The sequence below is a fragment of the Nuphar pumila genome, chromosome 1 (assembly GCF_984573655.1).
Source record: "Nuphar pumila chromosome 1, dmNupPumi1.hap1.1, whole genome shotgun sequence".
NCBI classification, from domain to species: Eukaryota; Viridiplantae; Streptophyta; class Magnoliopsida; order Nymphaeales; family Nymphaeaceae; genus Nuphar; species Nuphar pumila.
Genome location: NC_143249.1, coordinates 52,583,844 through 52,599,628, shown reverse-complemented (window position 1 = coordinate 52,599,628; position 15,785 = coordinate 52,583,844). Strand labels below are relative to the sequence as shown.

Sequence of the window (15,785 nt, the reverse complement as noted above, 5' to 3'; positions counted from 1 at the left end):
GTAGGTGTCCCTTGAAGGCGGCAGAGGGGCCGCCGCAGTTGGTTGCCTGCTGGACGAGGGCAACATTCCGGCCACTGCTAGCAGAAAGAGGATGACAATCACCATCGGATCGCCGACACTTTGCCTCCCTTAATTTATTCTCTAGAGAGAGAGAGAGGGTTTTACAGTGTTTCACGAAGAAGAAAGAAGAAGAAGATGATGACGAAAAGTTCAAACAGAAAAGAAAGAGAGAGCGTTTCAGGTTCGTTTCACTGTTTAGACTTTGAAAAGTCAACATCATCCTCGACTTTCTGGATGGAGGACATTTTTGTCCTTTTTACCCTTGTTTCCCTTTTTTTGAATGGAGGACATTTTTGTCATTTTCTCGAACTGTTGTTTCATGGCAAGAATAGCAAGAAAGGGTACTTAAGTCTTTGCAACCGCACCAAACTCCGATGCTAAGTGATGCCGACATACACGGGAATACAAGCCCCCATGTGCTTACATACGTGACACTCATTCGGACCCCCGAACACGAGATGTGGGATTCAGTGCATCTTCAAGGGAGAACATACACCACCCTCTCGCATGTAAAGGATAATATGTAACAGTTATCGGGTCCCACCTCCAGCTGAATGTGAATAGTCATATGAAAAGAAGGAAAGTTTACCTCTATTGAAGATAAGGATCACTCTTAGCAGCTGAATTCATGTAATTATGTTAACATGGATCCTAATTTTAACAAAGTATACAAAAGGAAGATACAATGAAGGAAAACGATAAGGCTTGTAATCTTGAGTATAAGATCAATGAAGTCAAGCAAACCTCATAGTTGAGCGTGTGAGGATCTTTCATCGTGGACGTAGGTTCTGCTCTAGAACTGAACCCATTATACTGTGTGTTCTTTTGTTCTTCTTCCTCCCTTTATTTCATATACAAATACATACAAAAACTGTTCATAATTCATCAAAGATGCTTTATTTTTTTATTGATTAAACAAAATGATACCCATTATTAGTTTCTTTATAACAGTTCCATGATTCAGCCAAAGACTTTATGTTAACATATATTTATTAGGGAAATTTTCAAATAAACACCAATGTTTTTGGTGTAATTCTTGTGCATACTAAAAGTTTGGAAGTTCACAATGCTTTTGCTTGGGTTAAACAAATGACACGCATGTCAGTTTATTCATTAGAATGACCATTCTACACATACACCTTTCCCAAATTAAAGAGCTTGGTTATTAGAAAACATGCACTGCCCTTATTAGTACCTCTCTCTCTCTCTCTCTGGCCACCACCCGCTCTCTCTCGATGTGTAACCCTAACCTACCCATCTTTTCCCCTCTCTTCTCCCTCTCGCCCATCTCTGGCCACCACCCACCATCTTGATGTACTGCTTTGAACGGTTCATGTGTAACCCTAACCTACCCATATTTGTCCTTCTTTCCCTTCCTCTTTTTCTCCTCTCCTCTCCCACCACTTGCCCATCTCTGGCCTCCGCTCGCCATCTTGCTGGACGACCTTCTGTTGGCTGCTGAACGGCCTTTGGTTTCCCTCCCTTTGCTAGTTTGAACAACCTTCCATTTTTCTCCCTCCACCTCCTGTCGCCTCACCAGACAACCTTCTACCTCCCCTGCCTCATCAGACAACCTCCTGTTTCTCCTTTGCCCTTTCGAACAGCCAACTGCCCCAACACCGGATGGCCTTCTGCCGCCTATCTCTCTCTCTCTCGCCTTGCCTATCCCTCTCGAGATGGTCTTTGGTAAGTTCTTGTTTGGGGTTGGCCAGCGCATTCCAGCTCTGAGGTGGGAGGCAGACTTACAATTTGCAGACGTCTTCAGCACAGGTATTACGCCAGCTACTCCGCCGACTTCTACTGCTCCGGTAACAGTGACTCTCTCTCTCTTCTCTCTCGCACGCCTTTCCTCTCCTTCCCGAGCTTGAGACAATAAGCAACACCACGATGTCCCCTGGATCCCAACCATGTCAAGCACCACCATGCCTTCGGAGGTGCCTCCTCTGAGACATCAAGCACCGCCGCCACACCATCAGAGATCCCTCTCTCTCTCTCTCCTTCTCTATCTCTCTGTCTTTGGTTGTGACCCATGCCTCCCTCATCCCTCTTCATCTGGGGCTTATGCGCCACCAACCATGCGTGTCAACCAGTTTGCTCTATCTTCTATCCAAGAGGCTTTGAACGACTGGGGCTCGCTTTTGCTCTACGTCGACAGGGTGCCTTTGTTGCCCTCCCTTTCTGCCTATCTTTTCGTGTGTTCTTCTCCCTGTCGGAGGTCTTTGCCTGCTGTCTCGTTGTCGGATCGCTGCTACCTCATGACGTTGGGCAATTCCTGCGGGCAGTCAGGGTGGAATCCCTTTAGGCTTGCTCTGTTAGCGCCACGCTACGGGCTCATTTTTTCTTCCGTAGGCCTCCTAGTTCGGTTGGCGATTGGGGCTGACAGGAGGTGAAAGCAGTCTGGCAGCGGACTTTTACCAAAAAGCTTTCTCATTCTGGTCTTCCCCAGGCAATGTTGGGTGATTGGTGGTGCGCAGGTTGCCTATCTCTCAACTTTCGCAGGCGTCGGGCCTGCCTCCATTGCGCCTTGTTGTTCAGGTCAAGGCAGCACCTAGTTTCCAGGCGCTCATGAGCGGTAGCCTCTCCTTCAGACGGGCCTCTTCGCAAGTTATGCATCTCCCTCGCAAAACATTGTTCGTTCCTTGGGTCCAGATCGACAAATTGGAAGATCCTTCATCGTCGTTTATGGGGATCAAGATCGGCTCTTTTTGGGTGTCGACACTTCTGTCGTCGATCGTGCCGATGTCGTTCTCAGGGAAGCGTTTTGGTCTCAACCATCTCTGTCGCGACCATCCTGGTGGTTCGCTATCACTAATGGGTCGGGTTGGTTCCTGCTCCGCTTTGCCGGGTCCACCTATCTATTATGTTGTTGTCGTCTATGAGGGCTTTTCTTCTGGTGATATTTGTAGCTCGGGAGTGCAGGCGGCGTGCTTTGGGGTACCTGCGATTATTTTGTCTTCCTCTATTCGGTGGAGCTCGGGGGTGAAGGGTGCATGCGCTGAAGTGCCTGCGATTAATTCATCTTTTTCTATTCGATGGAGGTATTTTTTCTCTTCTTTCACCTTTTTCAATTTCTGAGGAGATGTTAAGGCAAGAGGTAAGGCAGACGGCCTTTCCTCGATTCCTATGACAAGTTCTCACCTCTCATTGTTTTGGTGGTCGCGTTGTCCAATCGGTTATCAAGTCGTACGACACCTAGTGGCTAGGGTGGGGCCCTTTACTGACGTTGCGGAGTCCACATGGGCGAGTGGGGGTTTTCTTTGTCCGCAGACGTCATTATGCTATCCTATGGGGGCATTCACGTATGGGCTACCTCAGAAGCTTGGAGGTGTCTATGCCTTTGTGTTGGCATGGGGATTTTTGCAGCCTCGGAGTGTGAGATCATCACTATCATCATCTGCAGACTCATCCTTTCTGAGCTCATCGTCCGAAGGTACTTTTCTTTCTAAGGGACCGCCTTTTTCCTCTTTGGTTATCGGGAGCGCTGCGTGTGGCGGCTTTGGAAGCGCATTTCTAGGTAACCTCTCTCTCAGTCTCCACTCTACCTGAGAAGTCGGGCGGGATATCAGGTGGATTGGCGGGTGTGACGCAACATCTTTGCCTCGGTCAGAAAGATGCTTGTCGTCGTGGGAATCCTGGTGGTCTGAGTCTAGGGTTTTGATGATGCGGATCCATTTGGTTGGTCCCTACACCGAGGTTGATGGGCTTCGGGTCCGTCAGGGGTCGCCATGGCTCCAAAGGATTCTCTTGGCCTCTCTATAGTTGCAGCATCTTCAATTTCATTTGCTATGATCTTTGGGGGGGTCTGAGATTGGGCCTTTCCCACGAAAGAGGTCTCGTCTATTGGAGGCTTCATTTCTTGCATCGGCCAATATGTCACCTATTTTTGGAGTCTCTATCCGGCAACATTTTTTCTGCAAGCTAGTTGATGGTCTTTCAGCCTTAGTTTTGTCTATCACAGACAATAGCATCGTATGTCCGATTCGCCTTGTCTCAAACAGTTTCGTAAGTACTCTTCTGTTAGTCGTGTATTGCAGGGCTCTGTCTGCATTGGACAACACCTCTTTCATCTAGGAGGGCGACTTTGATGGCCAGGGGGGGCTCCTCAAACTCGGTCTATCTGTCGCTTGTGGGTTTGCCCTCTATGAGTGGTAATCTTTCATCAATTATGGGTCTGTTCGTGGATGAAGCCACTCGGTGTCTCGAACTAGCGCTCCCCCAACCCCAGTTACTCAGTGTCGATTCTGTTATGCGTGAGTGCTTGGTCGCGATTGAAGATCATTTACCGACCTTGGTCGTGGATGATTGGTGTATCACTAACGTCAGCCCCCAATCTCCTTCGGTCGGGAGGTTATCTCAAACTGGGTGGGGTGGTCTCCCAATAAGGAGACGTTGTCGACCTTCGCTATCTCCATCCGGCGAGTCTGGGGCCTCTCCTAGATGGTCTGTGAGGATCCGCACTCCTCGGGGATTTTTGGACTTCCAGTTATAAAAATTTTGTGTTGGAATATTTAGTGATTGAATTGCCCCTCCAAGCGTCTTTTCTTGGTGAGTTGGATTCGTCAAGAAAAACCCAATCTAATTGCACTTTGTGAAATAAAGATGGCGGACATCTCGAGCTTCGTCGGGGTAGATTTCTTCTTCAAGCCTGCGATTCAATATGCAGGAGGCTTCCTCATCCTCGGGAAGCATTCTCTAGCCTTATAATGGGTGGACGAAGGAGCATTTTCCATATCCATCGCTCTTCCCCTACCGCCAAAAATGGCACCAGCTATGGTCACAATGGTGTACGGTCCTCACCACTAAAGTCGCCGAGAGGAGTTCTGGTCGGATTTGAATAGGGTCATTACTTCATTCGGAGACCAACATATTATCATGGAAGATTACAACTGCTTTTTGTCTCCTATCGACTCAAGCATTCTGGTTTCCTACTCGGCTTCAATGAGGGGCTTCCAAACTTTATTCAGATGAACCGGTTGTACCTCGTTCCCCATGTAGATGAAGCTTTCTCTTGGACCAATCGGTGATCTAGATCGTGCTTCTGTTCGCTAGACAGGGTGTTTGTTTCGTCAGATCTGCTGAGTTCTATTAATGACATTTCATGTTGCCTTCTTCCACCATCCGTCTTGGACCATAGTCAGATTGTTATCTGATGAGGCCAAGGCTTCACCAGCAACAAATCCTTCAGATTTGAGCAATGGTCGCTAAAGGAGGTGGGTTTCGAGCCGTTAGTCCAACAATCTTGGAGTAGACCTTGCTATGTGGACCGGACGGCTACATGATGCATGGTTAAGCTTTTTTCGCTTATCTTGCGACATCAAATCTTGGCTTATCTTCAATAAAATAAGCAAAATCCAAAATATGGGGGATTGGGAGCACAAGCTGTCATCTATCAATCAGTTTATCTTGGCTATGACCTCTATGAATGCATCAGATATTGAAAGCCTAAATGCTAGATCGGTCGAGTTGACTCTTCTATTGCAATCTTGGCGTTTAAAGGATGGGATTCACTGGAAGCAGCGGTCAAGGGTGACTTGGCATAAAGCGAGTGACGGGAATACAAGGTTCTTTCATTCTTTAGCATCTCATAGGCATCCAAGATATGTGATTCATTCTATGTCTATCAATGGTGTCTCCTTCTCGGGCGATCAGGTACTCCATGCTGTCACCAACTATTTCTCTAACCTATATTCTTGCAGCCAAACTACAGGTGGCTATATGGGTATGACATTATTTTTGTTCATGGATCGGGCGCTCTCCAAGTTAATTCAGGTGTTGTTCACTGTGATTATCGCAAAAATTTTCCTCTCTTGGGGTTTCTCTCTCTTCCTTCTCTTTTTCCTTTTCTAACCTCTATTTCCTCCTTTTTGAAAGGAGAAAAATAAAAAACAGAAAGGAAAGAGAGAAGAGAAAAGAAGTGAAAGGGAAGAAGAGGAACTCTTTTGCGGGGTCTCACTTGACCTTAATTTGAAAATATTTAGAAATTTAACTTGCCTCCGCTTTGAACATTTACGAGAAAATGGAGAGACGGAATTCGCTCGTCGGTACGAGGTTCGACCGTTCCTGGCGCCTTTACCAGAGGTAACCAAACCAAGGATCAAATTTATACCTTTTGCTTTGCTAAAATATTATCTAAGAATTTATCCTAAGTCTAAATGCACAAAAAATCATGCTTGTGCAAATGCAAGGATGTATGCTCTTTTCAAAAAAAAATGGTTTTGGAAATCTCCAAGTGCTTCTGATGAATAGAGTGAAGAAGTGATTTAGAACTTTAAGATTTAAAGCTCTAAGCTTTAGAATAATCAGAGCTTTGAAAAGAGTAAATCTGGATTTTGAAAGAGATGATTTTGAAGTTTGAGATAAAGGAGAAGAAAGGAAATTTCAAAGTCATAAATGGACTTTGAACCAGAATAGAAATGAAATGGAATTGAATTCTAACTTTTGAATTTTGAAATCAAAATGAGTTCTAAGAGATCCAAATAAGATTGAGAAATGGAATTGGCTTTTGGGATTTTTAGGAATCAAGATAAACTTGGTTTTTGAAATCTAGAATGAAATGGAGTTGGATTTAAAAAATTGGAATTGATTTGAAATCTGAAGTTCAAGATGAATTTTGAATCCAAAGTTTGGGTTCTAAATAGAGTTGAGATTCAAAAATTGAATTATGGGTTTTGAATCCTAAATGGGAATTGGATCTGAGTTTTTGGAATGGAGTTCGGATCTGAAGTCTGAGATCCAATATGGAATTGGATTCTGGATCCTAAATGGAATTTGGATCTGAAGTCTGAGATCCAATGATGGAATTGGGTTCTGGATCCTAGAATGGATTTTGGATCTGAAGTCTGAGATCCAATGATGGAATTGGGTTCTGGATCCTAGAATGGATTTTGATCCAAAATTTGGAATCTAAGATGGAATTTGGATCTGAAGTCTAAGATCCAAGGTAGAATTGGATTATGGATCCTAAATGGAGTTTTGGATCTAAAGTCTGAGATCCAAAAAGTGGAGTTTTGTACTTGGAAATCTAGATCCAAGTTTGGATTAGGTTTTAACTTTGGATTTGGATTCTGAAAATCCAAATGGGACTATTGAAGATGGAGTTGAATTTAAAACTTAAGAAGAGTAAAGTTTTGAGATTCAAAAATCAATCTCAAACTTTGATTTTGATTTTTGAAGATGAACTTGATTTCGAAAGTGAAATCAGAAGATAACTCAGAAGTTTCAAAGTTAAATTGAACTTTGAAAAATGGAATTTGAATTGAATTTGAATTTTGAAATGAGTTGGAAATTTGAAGTTTTGAAAAATGATTTTGGAATTTCAAAGTCAAATTGGACTTTGAAATTTGAGATAGAATTGGAATTTGAAATAGAAATTTGAAAAAGAGGTTCAAAATCACTTGAATTTTTAAAAAAGATTTTGAAAATATGATGCAATTCTATCCTAAATGATGAATGAATTTAAAGAATTTTGAGATTGTTTTTTAAAACCATATTTCATTCTTTACATGAATTTGAAATAAGATTGAAAATATAATACATCCTTCACTATGGTCATTGAATGTATTATATAATAGTCTATATTTAAATTAAGGTGAAGAATAAAACATATTTTGGTGCATTTATAGAGTTTAAAATGAAATTAACCCTCAATATATCCTGACTATGGCCATTGATACATATAATGATTTAATTTTAAACTAAACTCTGATAAAAGAGAAAAATATTTAAAGAAAATATGATGAATTTTGAAAAGGGTCCAGTGTGGACCCGATGTTATTTTATAAAAGATAAAAATCCTAAGTTTTGTTTACATCTTGACTATGGCTATTGATGTAAATCATCAACTTAGGATTAATTACCTCTTACGAAATGGTGCACGTGTCATTCGTGTAACCATTTTGTGAGAATTTAGAAAATAAAGGCAAAAAGCATGAAAACAAACAATTTATAATATTTACAATGCTCATTCATTTTATCTAAGACTGGAAATGTAGAATTTTCATTAATATTTAGATTATTACAATGTTGGAATTGAAAACATCAAAAATTTCTAATTTCAAGCTTTTCTCATGTCCCTGCTGGATAAAATTTGCACAAAAGGAGATTTAAAATGTGAGTGTGAATGACTATCAAAAAAGATCTTACACAAGATGCTTTACTTATATTTGAATGAGAAAGGCATATGGCCTATCCCGCATTGGTTAAAAAATGTACATATATATATATACGTATATATATATATATATATATATTTAGAGGAGTCAAGAACATTATACTGCAATTATATATATATATATATATATATATATATATATATATATATATATATATATAACAACGAACATTTGAATCTCCCTCCAAATGGAACAAACCAAAAGCATAGACAACTTCAGAAATATAAATGGATCCAGTGGATCCAGAAATTCAAGTTCCTTAGTTAAATGGGGGACACAGAAGAAATAATTATTGACTCCAAGCCCTAGGTATGTCATTCATTTTGTAGATCTTGTCAATTTCCAAGAACATATACCTTTATGTGACAACTGCAGTGCATTAAAGATGATGCCATCAACAAATTAAAAGGGTGTATAAGTGGAAAAAAATACCTAATAAAAAGATCAACTATATTTATATTACCAATTTATTACAGGAGTAGAATCTTCTAACTTCTGGTCTACAACCATGAGAACATCGAGAAAGAATGGAACAGAAGTACATATAACCCATTAACTTGCAAGAAAAAATTATCAACTCTTGCATTAAATGGTAAACCAAGTGTGTGTTTTATAAGAGTAAATTATTGATTATAATTTCATTGGAAAAGATTATTGATAATAAACTATCATACACATCTTGTTTGTTTCCGCATTTACAGTACTAACTCTATTCTTTTTCAAGTACATTGCCAGTAAAGCATCATAGAGAAAGACATACCATCAAATCTTCATACCCATACCATCTTCATACCCATACTCATCTAGTCTTATTGATGCAAGTTGTTTTGATCAAAACTGAACTAGATTAAGCATGGTTGATTTAATAAGAATCTACACTTGGATTGTCTTTTTATGGAAAATGTTTATTTTTTAAATCACAAAATCTTGTTCTTTCTCAGCCATTGATTTTTGAATTGCCAAAAATTCATGCAAACAAGTTGGATTTTGGTGATTCAAGTGTTGATCTTTACTAGATGAACGATGTAGATCACATCTATGTAGTCCAATTTGATCAAAACAACTTGCATCAATGAAATCCCAAAGAGAGGTATGAAGATAGGGATGACTTAAGGGATGAGTGGACACTCGCCAAAGCTTCTCAAACCCACAAAGATGCTTTGGAGTTTGGAAGCATTGAATCACACACTTCTTTCATTCATTTTAAATTTGGCTTTTGAGGTCATTTACCACAATTTAGAAGACAAGACCATATGAATTGTCCCAGACAAAATGTCTTAAGCAAGACTGCCTTTGTCCCGTTCTCCATGTCGCCTCTTTCTTTGTGCAGAGTGTAAAATTAATGGGTTTGTATATTTACCTGCTTTCTTACCAATCAACTGGAAGGGTCAAAGTAGCTTCCTATGAGGTGATGAATTGACACCAAATAAACTATAAAATTGTCAATGTGCATAATAGCAATTGTTTGTGCCTCTAATGCTACTTAGGTTGTGCCAGATTGATGACATTCAATAATCAAGTTGCATTTATATGTTCATTCAGTGTACTTAGAATATAATGGCCTATGTCATGAACTCATCTATGTGACTGGAACCATATGATGGTATTGTGAGGCTGGTGAAACACATACAAAACATTGATTATAAGCTTTGAATTGTATTTTTATAAATGGCACAACTGTTTAGTTATGGTTTTAGGGTTTGTCTATTTTTTGTTTTCAATTATCACTTGGCATGAATCCATGAATAATGAATGCTTGATTTTGTTAGAATATTGATGGCTTTTAGGATTTAAGTTATTGATTTAGTTTATTGATTTTTTTAATAGATTAAATGCCTAAGTTGATTATTGTTTTTTTTGCCACTGATAAAAGATCTTCTTGTTGAATATAATGGGGTCATCGTCTATGAATATGGACCAATCATGGATAAACATTTATAATAGAAGTTTTGAACCTTATACATTTAAAATTGATCGATTCCTTGAAGTGTCACATGCTCATGTTGATTCTGCTGGTAGAACGTGATGCCCATATCCAGACTGCAAGAATAAAAAATATAAAGTTCTATCATTAATAAAACTATACTTAATTGCACATGGTTCTACCATGAAATATATTTAGTCCCATGTGAGTGTGGCCGAAACCCATGTAGATGCAGTGCATATACATCATGATGAGAGCAAGAATATGATAGAGGTTCATGATCGGGTCGAAGAAATATTGAATGATGTTATTATAGGGACAACATTAGATCCAGCTAGAGATGGCAAACATAGGCCCCTTCAAGACTTAGTGGGTGATGCCCAGAGTGATCTATATTCAGATTATACAAAGTTAACAAAATTAGCTTTCATTCTCAAGTTGTTACATATCAAAACAATGAATAATTAGAGTAACAGATCGTTCAACATGCTTACTGATTTATTGAAGGAGGTGTTGACTGAGTGAAAAAAATTGTCAAACTCTTACTACAAGGTGAATAAATTTATGAATTGCACCAGCTTTGATTACATGAAGATAGATACATGTGTGAATGACTGCATATTTTTTTGGGAAGAGCATGAGAAGAACGTAACATGCCCAAAGTGCAATGCTTTAAGATGAAAACCACACAAAAGAAAAGGAATGAAAGTTTCTCAAAATATGTTGCAATATTTTTTCATAAAGCTGAGGTTGTAGCGCTTGTTCATGACAACGAAAACAACATCAAATATGAGGTGGCACAAGACCCGATGTGCAAGTGATCAAAACATACTAATTTATCCATCAGATTCTGCAGTGTAGAAGGAGTTTGATAGAGAACATATAGCATTCATGATGAAACTTCACAATGTTCATCTTTGCTTGGTAAGAGATGGTTTCAATCCATTAAAAATATGAGTTTGTCATACAACATGTGGTTCATAGTATTATTGTTGTATAATCTGCCTCCATGGATGTGTATGAAAGATCCCTTTATGCAGCTTTTTAACTCATCCTTGTACCAAAGGCACCTGAAAATGAAATAGATATTTATATGTAGTCGTTAATTAAAGATTTACAAGGGTTATGGGATGAAGGCATTAGCACATACGATGCATCAACTAAAGAGATATTTCAGATGCGAGCGACAGTAATTTAGACTATCAATAATTTTCTAGCATATACCAATTTATCAGGGTGGTCTACGAAGGAAAAGCTTGTATGTCCAGTTTGCAATGTTGATACAGTTTCAGATAGCTTGAAGTTTGGTAAGAAGACATGTTGCAAGATATACACTGTTGATTCTTACCAAGAAATCACCCATGGCATCATCAAAAGAAGGAATTTGATGATAAAGTGGAGCTTAGATGGCCAGTATAGTTAAGAAACATTATTGTTGATTTCAGAAAAGTATGGGTTGATAGAAAAAAAAGAGCATGCTGACAACCAATGATATCTTAATTAAAAATATATATATATATTTTTGACTACCATATTACTCATCATTGAAACTAAGACACAACTTAGATGTAATGCATGTTGAGAAGAACATATGTGACAATATCTTATATATACTACTCGATGTAAAGAAAAAACAATTGACAAAAAGAATGCACCAAAAATTTTAAGACTTAGAAAGAAACGTCATCACCTACACTTAGACAAAAGTAGTGCAATACTGAAAAAACCATATGCACAATACATATTTTTGAGTATGCATAAGGAGTTTTTTTATTAGTTGAAGGATGTGAAGTTTTCATATGGCTATGCATCTAACATTAGGCGATGCATAAACATAAATGATGCTAAATTTTTTAGAATGAAAAGCCATGATAGTTACATCTTCTTATAACGCTTACTTTATATTGCAGTTTGTGGATATCTGAAAAAGACAATCAGCATGCTTTAATTCATTTGAGCGATATGTTCAGACTGTTTTATGCAAGGATGTTTAGAAAAGATGCTTTAACGAAGATTAAGAAAACTATTTCAGCAATCTTATGTGCTTTGGAGAATATATTTTTACCTGCATTTTTTACCATCATGGTGCACCTAGCCACTCATCTATCACGTGAGGTCAAACTTGCTGGACCAGTACAATATCATTCGATGTATGTGATCAAGAGATTCCTTGGTGAATCGATTAAAGCAAACTGTGAAGAACAAAACATGATCAAAAGCGTTTATTGCTTAGGCATATATTTCAACTGAATATATGATATTTTGCTCAATATATCTTAGTTGCATTGATACTAGATTTAACCATCAAGATCGGCATGATGATAAGCCTAGCATAGTAAGGACACCCTATTTCTTTGTATTCTTACATGGCATTCACGTGAAAGCCAGAGGCAGTTTACCAGTCGTACTTTCATATTCAAAATGTGTGAGAGCTCATCAGTATGTACTAGACAACTGCATTGAATGTAAGTTGCATCTAAGGGAACACCAATAGATAATCCACAACTTGTGCAATAATATTCAGGAAGCTACAACACGACATGTCCACGAATTCGCAAGTTGGCTTCTATAGAATCACAAGGATGCTTCTCCAAAAATATGAAGTCTCGTAAGAGGATATGAGTGTGAATCAGAGTCTTATCAAACTTGTGATGTGAATGGAATTATGTTTCATACACAGTCTCGAGGTCATTATCATAGTTCTCAGAATAGTGGAGTAATGGTTACGTGTGAATGCAATTTTAGGGAGCCTGATGTAGACATTTATGGTATTTTAAAGGATATTATCAAATTTAAATATATAGGATGACATTGGGTGTATATGTTTGGATGTGATTTATTTAATAATAGGCACATACATGAGAATGAATACTTTGTGTCTCAACATGTCTCACCGAGCATAGCAGGAGGTTCTCTTTATTTTAGCCTCTCAAGCTATGCATGTATTTTTATATTAAAGAACCCACAAATAACGAAATGCATATAGCGCAGAAGATAATGCCAAAAACTTTATACAAGATTCTTCCATCTTCAGATGAACAGAATGAAGAATAGGATAGCGATGCGTATGAGGAAGCCGATTGTGGAGGAATTGATTCATTACACCTCCCCCCCCCCCCCCCACCCCCACCCCCACACACACACACACACTATCGACAAAGATCTCATGTTGTTACATCAAGATAATTCAGAGAATGGTTGATAAATATTTTGATGCATAATTTTATGGAAGATAAAGGTTGACTTTATGGCGCAACACTATAGAATAATATCCTCCTAAGTGAGTCGACTCTGAAGTGTGAAAAAAAATCGATGAATAGAGCAAAACAAATGGTTCAAAATATTAGTAGATCATTTTCGTACCTCCAGATGTATCAAACGAGGGTAGGTTTCATATTCCCTAAGCTTAATTTTTTTCATATAGTATAGTGCTAAATATGTTTGATCTAATAGATTCTTAATTTGTTATTTACAGACTGAAATAGATGGGCAGGAACCGACAGCGAGTGTGTTCTACAAACGAGGGTAAGTTTCTTATTCCCTAAGTTTTGATTTCTAAACTTTTTGCTATAATTAAATTTTAATTTTAATTTATATGAATTATAAAAGTGTATATATTTGTTTCAAGCTTGGAGAGGAAGTAGGGAGTGTAAGGGGTTTGTATTTAAAGTGTAGTTGTTGCAGGTTTGGAGATGATATAGTGGTTTTGAGTTGAATGTTTGAAGTTTTTGTTGAATTTATGTTTCAGTTGCTAATTTTAGTATATTTGAAGTTTTTGTTAAAGTGTATATTTGAAGCATATTCGAAGTATATGTATTTAAAGTGTAAAAAATAAATAAACTAATTTTTAGTTTTAAATTTGCAGGTTTATAGCCTATAGCGACGACATTCTTGTCTCATTGTTATAGGCATCCTATAACGATGAGTTAATTCTCCCTGTTATAGCCTACAATGACGAGTTAATGCTTGTTGTTATAGAATATAATGTTGAGAGAAGAATGTTATAACCTATTGATAGCCTATAACGGCAAGCCAGACATTTTGCCGTTATAGGCTACCTCACCGCTATTAGTGTTTTGAGTTTCAATGTGTAATCTCGCTAATGTTAGGTCACCTTTAACAGTGACCTATAAATGTCATCGTTATTGGTTAACAAAGATCATTTCTTTATGATGACTTATCAGTGATAATTCTTTTCATTATATGCCAATAACAACGAGAAATAGAGCAATAGCGGCGAGAAAAATCACCATTGATAACCATCATCCTTGTAGTGGAAAATTCTTGTAGGTTACCCCCATGCAATTCAGCTACCTCTGTGCGTATAGAGGAGGCCTTGAATACAAATCTAATATCCATTGTAGTGGTCTATGGGCCTATCACAATAGCAATGAAGACAGAGTTTTGGGAGGAATTACTTATACTTTTTCAAGCATCATGAGAGGGGGTTGTGTGTTCTCCCTCAAACACAAATTTGTGTGTTCGGGTGTGTACAAAGGAATATATTGGGACCCATGATAATTCATATGGAAATGTTACCCATGATGATTTTATAATAAAATAACACATAAAAAAGATAAATAACATATAAAAAAGATAGATATGTGCTTGACAGAAATGTCCTCTCATAAGATAGATAACTGTTTGATGAAAATGTCCTCCCATAAATAGCTTTGTACATTCCCGTGAGTCCAGGTTCCCACCTTAGTTTTTAGCTTGTGTTACAACACATTGCCGCCTTCTCGTTCCTGCCTTGTGTTACAAAACATTCCCAGGCTCGTTCCGACCTCGTGAAGATAACTATAAATTGATCGACTGGTTTGATCATTGGTGGGCATCATAGGGGGATTTGTTGGCCATCTCTTTTTACAGTCTTCTCTTCTTCTTCATTTTCGTTAGGCAGTATGGAAAAAAACAATAACAAACAAACATTCCAACAAGTGCCATTAAGGCATCGTGAGTACATTTCTATGTCATCATGCTATTATTGAAGAACATATGTCACCGTGAGTGCCATTAAGGCATTGTTTTTTTATTGCATATGGATGTTGGCTTTTCGACGTTTGGAAAATTGAATATATTTGTAAGACGCTGTAAACACCCCAAATTTCCAAATCTGAGCCTCGTTATCCAAGTTTTAAACCAAAATTACAAAGATACCAAAAATAATTTCTAAAAGGCTCAGCCAGTCCATTCGGTGTCTGTTTGGATCCGTTGCTCTGTAATTCTCAATTTGAAGTTAAAAACTCAAATATTTCCTCAAAACCCGGATCTAAGCCCATTTTCTGAAGAAATCAAACCCGAATTCTCAGAAAACCCCTTTTTTAGATATTTCTTAAAAATACAAAAAAATAGTTTTAAATCTCTTATTGTCCCTTAGTTCTATAGTTTTATTTCAAAAACACAAAATATATATATATAGAAATATAAAGAAAAGAGCAAAAAAATCAAAATGCAAAGAAAATACAAAAAACAATGGCTCTTAAGCCTCTTCTTGAAACTCGTTTGTGTTAACAACCACCTTTTAAACAAAAATTTGTGAAAAGGACATTGTTTTTTAATTTTTTGAAAATTGAAAGGGTCAAAATCACAAAATGCCTAAACAGCCTCCTCCATTGCCAAGGAGAACC

General features: G+C 38.0%; 1 protein-coding gene across 1 annotated transcript in view; it reads left to right on the top strand.

Annotated features, from left to right (window-relative positions):
• Nucleotides 1-2,135: 2,135 nt before the first annotated feature.
• Nucleotides 2,136-15,785, top strand: part of LOC149848923 (portal protein) — a 92,966-nt gene continuing 79,316 nt past the window's right edge. Inside the window, exons 1-3 of the mRNA XM_090005831.1 lie at nt 2,136-2,446; nt 2,535-3,046; nt 3,424-3,490. Coding sequence (XP_089861957.1) covers nt 2,136-2,446; nt 2,535-3,046; nt 3,424-3,490 — 890 coding nt within the window. The remainder of the gene's footprint in view (nt 2,447-2,534; nt 3,047-3,423; nt 3,491-15,785) is intronic.